Source organism: Orycteropus afer, unplaced genomic scaffold (assembly GCF_000298275.1).
Source record: "Orycteropus afer afer isolate SDZICR_OR568_19922 unplaced genomic scaffold, OryAfe1.0 scaffold00755, whole genome shotgun sequence".
NCBI classification, from domain to species: Eukaryota; Metazoa; Chordata; class Mammalia; order Tubulidentata; family Orycteropodidae; genus Orycteropus; species Orycteropus afer.
Window position 1 is genome coordinate 846,938 of NW_006922342.1, and position 4,430 is coordinate 851,367.

Sequence of the window (4,430 nt, forward strand, 5' to 3'; positions counted from 1 at the left end):
TGTATGATGTCCTTGATGTCATCCCACAACTCGTCTGATCTTTAGTCATTGGTGTTCAGTGAATCAAATCAATTCTCTAAATTCAGGTGGGATATAATCAAGGTTGTATTTTGGATGTGTTTTAATTTTCTTCAGCTTCAACTTAACTTAAACTTGCATATGAGCAATTGATGGTCTGTTCCACAGTCAGCTCCTGGCTTTGCTTTGACTGATGATATTGAGTCTCTCCATTTCCTCTTTACACAGATGTAGTTGATCTAATTTCTGTGTATTCCATCCGGCAAGGTCCATATGTAAAGCCACTGTTTATCATGTTGAAAAAAGATATTTTCAATGAATAAGTTGTTTATCTTGCAAAATTCTATCATGCGATCTCCAGAGTCATTTCTATCACCAAGGCTGTATTTTCCAACTACTGATGCTTCTTTGTTTCCAACTTTCACATTCCAGTTGACAGTAATTATCAGTGCACCCTGGTTGCATGTTTGGTCAATTTCAGATTGCAGAAATTGGTAAAAAATGTTCAGTTTCTTCATCTTTGGCTTTAGTGGTTAGTGCATAAATTTGAATAATTCTTGTATTAACTGGTCTTTCTTGTAGGCATATGGATATTATTCTAATACTGATAGCATTGTACTTCCGGATAGATCTTGAAATGTTCTTTTTCACAATGAATGCAACACCACTAAAATACCTCTTGTGTAGAATTGCTGTCAAAATCCAATTAGTTTCACTTTTGATCAGTGAGCTCAAAAAGCATAGGGGGCTGCTGATTTATACCTGTTGTTTAGGATTTATTCCTTTGTCAACATCTAGAGTACACAAAAAGATTCTGTGGTAGTTAAGGTTTTGTGTCAACTTGGCTAGGTCTGGTAGCATGGCTGGGCAGCTGGATGCAGTATTCCTCATGATGAGACTAGTAATCAACTCCATGGTGGAATCTACTGTGAGCAGCTGAGTAGCTGCCTTAGGGATGTGGTCTGCTTACTGTATATAAGCAGATGCCTTGGGGAATGGTCTCTAGCTGATGGCATACTTGAACCCTGCGTGTAGCTGTGTTATTGTTAGCAGTCTGCCATGCTCTGCCAACCTTGGGACTTTCAATGCACTTGAATTAATGGCCTGTTATGTGGTTTGGTAACATCAGGATTGTGCCAATTTATTTGTTGACCTTGGGCTAGTTAGCCTCAGCAGCCAGTAGCTGCCTGAGTGAAGAGATGTCTCTAGCTTCAGTGGGCCAGGAGCAAGAGGCTGAGTCCAAGGTTGAGGGGCTTTCACACAGCCCCTAGAGTCTGGCACTTTGAACTTGGACTTAAAGCCTCCTGAACTATAAGAGAATAAATTCCTGTTTGTTAAGACCATCCCATTTGTGGTATATTCTTGCCAGAATGGCACTGGGTAACCTGAACAGATTTCTAGAATTAATACTTGGCAAAATGCTCTAAATAATTCTGACTCTGTGGCTTTAAAACCGTTCTGACCTTAATAAGAGGTAATAACTATTTTGACACTCTCTAAGGTCAGGTCCAAATTTTTGGGTCATCAAAGGCTTGAGGGCCCCAAAACTTCATACCTCTTAATTCTCCACATGCTGGGGATTACAAGTGTTAGGAAACAACTCTGTAATTGGTGATTTATCGGTGAGACTATTTCTAGAGAAGCCAGCACATAATAAGTGATTTTCACCTCTAAGAAATGAGACTCATTAATAACCTGCTACTTGGAGATGAACAACCTTACTTGTTGAAAGTGAAAAATACTTGAAGCATTTAATGATGAAGAGAATAAATATTTCAGTATGGATTACATCCCAACATAAAGAAAACAAAAATCTTCACAACTGGACCAATAAGCAGCATCATGGTTAATGGAGAAAAGATTGAAGTTGTGAAGAATTTAATTTTACTTGGATCCAAAATCATTGCCATTGGAAGCAACAGTGAAGAAATCAACAGTGCATTGAGTAGATCTGTTGCAAAAGACCTCTTTTATGTAAGAGCAGAGATGTCACTTTGAAGACTAATGTGCTCATGACCCCAGGCATTATCTTTTCAGTAGGCTCGTATACATGTGAAAGCTGGACAATGAATGAGGAAGGTGGCAGAATTGATGTGTTTGAATTGTGGAGTTGCTGAAGAATATTAAATATACTGCAGACTGCCCAAAGAATAAACAAATATGTTTTGGAAGAAGTACAGCTCAAATGCTCCTTAGAAGTAAGAATGACCAGACTTCATCTCTCATACTTTGATCATGTTATCAGGAGACAAAAGTTCTTGTGGTATGATATCATGCTTGTTAATTTAAAGTGTCAGCAAAAAAAGAAAACCCTCAACGAGATGGAACAACACAGTGGCTTCAGCAATAGTCTCAAGGATAGCAATGATTGTGTGAAGATGGTGCAGGACCAAGCAGTGCTTCATTCTGTTGCAGATAGAGTTGCAAAGAGTTGAAACTGAATCAACAACAGCAGCAGCAGCAACAGCAGCAGCAGCAGTAATAAATAAACCAAAATGCCAAGATTATCCCTGTGTGTTTAAACTAATGCAAATTTGGGGTAGATGTAGACAATGGCAGTGATCTGTAAGTATGATTGATTTTGATTAGATGTCAAAGTCAAATATGGGCAAGTCTGTTACTTATTTTTGAGACTGTTTGGTGCCTTACAGGGTGACAGTGGGACGCCCAACCAAATTCAGTAATGTAAGGCTTATCTTGGATCCTTCGGTTGAAACCTTGTACTGGTTTGATTGTTCTGATCATATTTTATAAACATCTCACCCCTTCTTCCAAACACAGCACAAGTTCACATTCACTTCTGGCTTTGGACAGATGTAGGTAATATCAAATCTATGTTAGCCTCTGGGGACATCTCTACCTTAATGAATAATAAAATTTCAACAGCAACCTCATACCAGAAATAAACACTCTCTGACTGGAAAATAGATAGCTGCGTTGGATGTGGGGCAAGCTGCTTGCCCTGTGGTAGATTTAAAATGTGATACGAAATAAGCCATCCTGCATTTTCTGCCACACAGAACAGCATCCCTTCTAACTCCCATTAAATGGGATCTTAGAAGCTTTGCCTCTTTACTGTTGTTCTTTCCAGAATTCGGACATGAATGGAAGGTAGCCTTTCTAACCTAAATGTTGTTGTTGTTGTTATGTGCCATCAAGTCAGACCTGTCTCATAGTGACCGCTCCTTGGGTTTCTGAGGTGGTATCACTATGGAAGTAGATTGCCCAACCTTCCTTCTGAGGAGTGGCTGGTGGGTTTGAACCATCAACCTTCTGGTCAGCAGTCAAGTGCCTTAGGCACTACGCTACCAGAACTCCCTCTAACCTAAATAGGTAGCTTATATTGATAACTAGTCAGATCATTTGTAATAAATCCTTTGTTGGATTAATATTGCTAATTTTTGCCTTCTTTTCACTAAGGACTATGATGCCTTTTTTGAAGCCAGAGAAAATAACGCAGTTTATGCCTTCTTAGGATTGACAGCACCTCCTGGTTCAAAGGTATGTTTCATTTTTGTTTTCTGGCCTATAGGTTATAGTTTTATTGGTGTGGAATTTTTAAATCATTAATATTGCCACCTTTATTTATTAGTTATATTAAGCCAGATGCAGTAGAACATAGCTAAAAGTCATATTCCTTGCTTTGCATGAACTTAATCCTCAATAGGGTAGGTAGATGTATATAATCAAATTCATAAAGTATGTGAGTAGAAAGTAGAGTGGAATGACTTCCTTATCAAGCTGTCCAAGGCAGCAAATTTCTCATTGGCCCATTCACAGGTAAGTGGTTAAGAATGTCAAAGAATTTGTTATGCCAACTGTCATGAATGGTTCTACATTGACAGAAAGCATCTCAATTCGTGGTCATCTCCTTGACAGCATTTATTATATTTGTCTGAGAGCAAATGCTAGAGTCATCCATTCAAGTTAACTAAGAGGATTTGAATTGCAAAACTGGTCACTAAATAGGGTCAAATTTAAGGGCCCTAATATATGGCATAAATAGACTATCAAGCATAATTCAAAATGCACGAACAGCAGAAGAGAAGCCAAATGATTGGGACCTTCTAAAAATTAAATTTTTATGTGCTTCCAAATACTTCTCCAAAAGATTCAAAAGACAACCTACAGATTGGGAAAAAAATATTTGGTAATCACATATCTGACAAGGGACTTATCTCTAGAATTTATAGAACACTTCAACGCCTCAATTAAAAAAACCACAAATAATCCAATTAAAAAATGGGCTGAAGACATGAATAGACACTTCACCAAGGAGAATATTCAAGCAGCCAACAAACATATGAAGAAATGCTCACAATCAATAGCTATTAGAGAGATGCAAATCAAAACAACAATGAGATACCATCTTGCTCCAGCACTAGTATCAAAGTTCAACAAGACAGAAAATA

The 4,430-nt window shown here is 38.1% G+C and overlaps 1 protein-coding gene across 1 annotated transcript in view; it reads left to right on the forward strand.

Moving 5' to 3' along the window:
* Positions 1 to 3,519, forward strand: part of SH3BGRL (SH3 domain binding glutamate rich protein like) — a gene marked incomplete at its 3' end in the record, with an annotated part of 44,474 nt that extends 40,955 nt beyond the window's left edge. Inside the window, exon 3 of the mRNA XM_007957509.1 lies at positions 3,439 to 3,519. Within this exon, the coding sequence (XP_007955700.1) occupies positions 3,439 to 3,519 (81 nt within the window). The remainder of the gene's footprint in view (positions 1 to 3,438) is intronic.
* Positions 3,520 to 4,430: the final 911 nt, after the last annotated feature.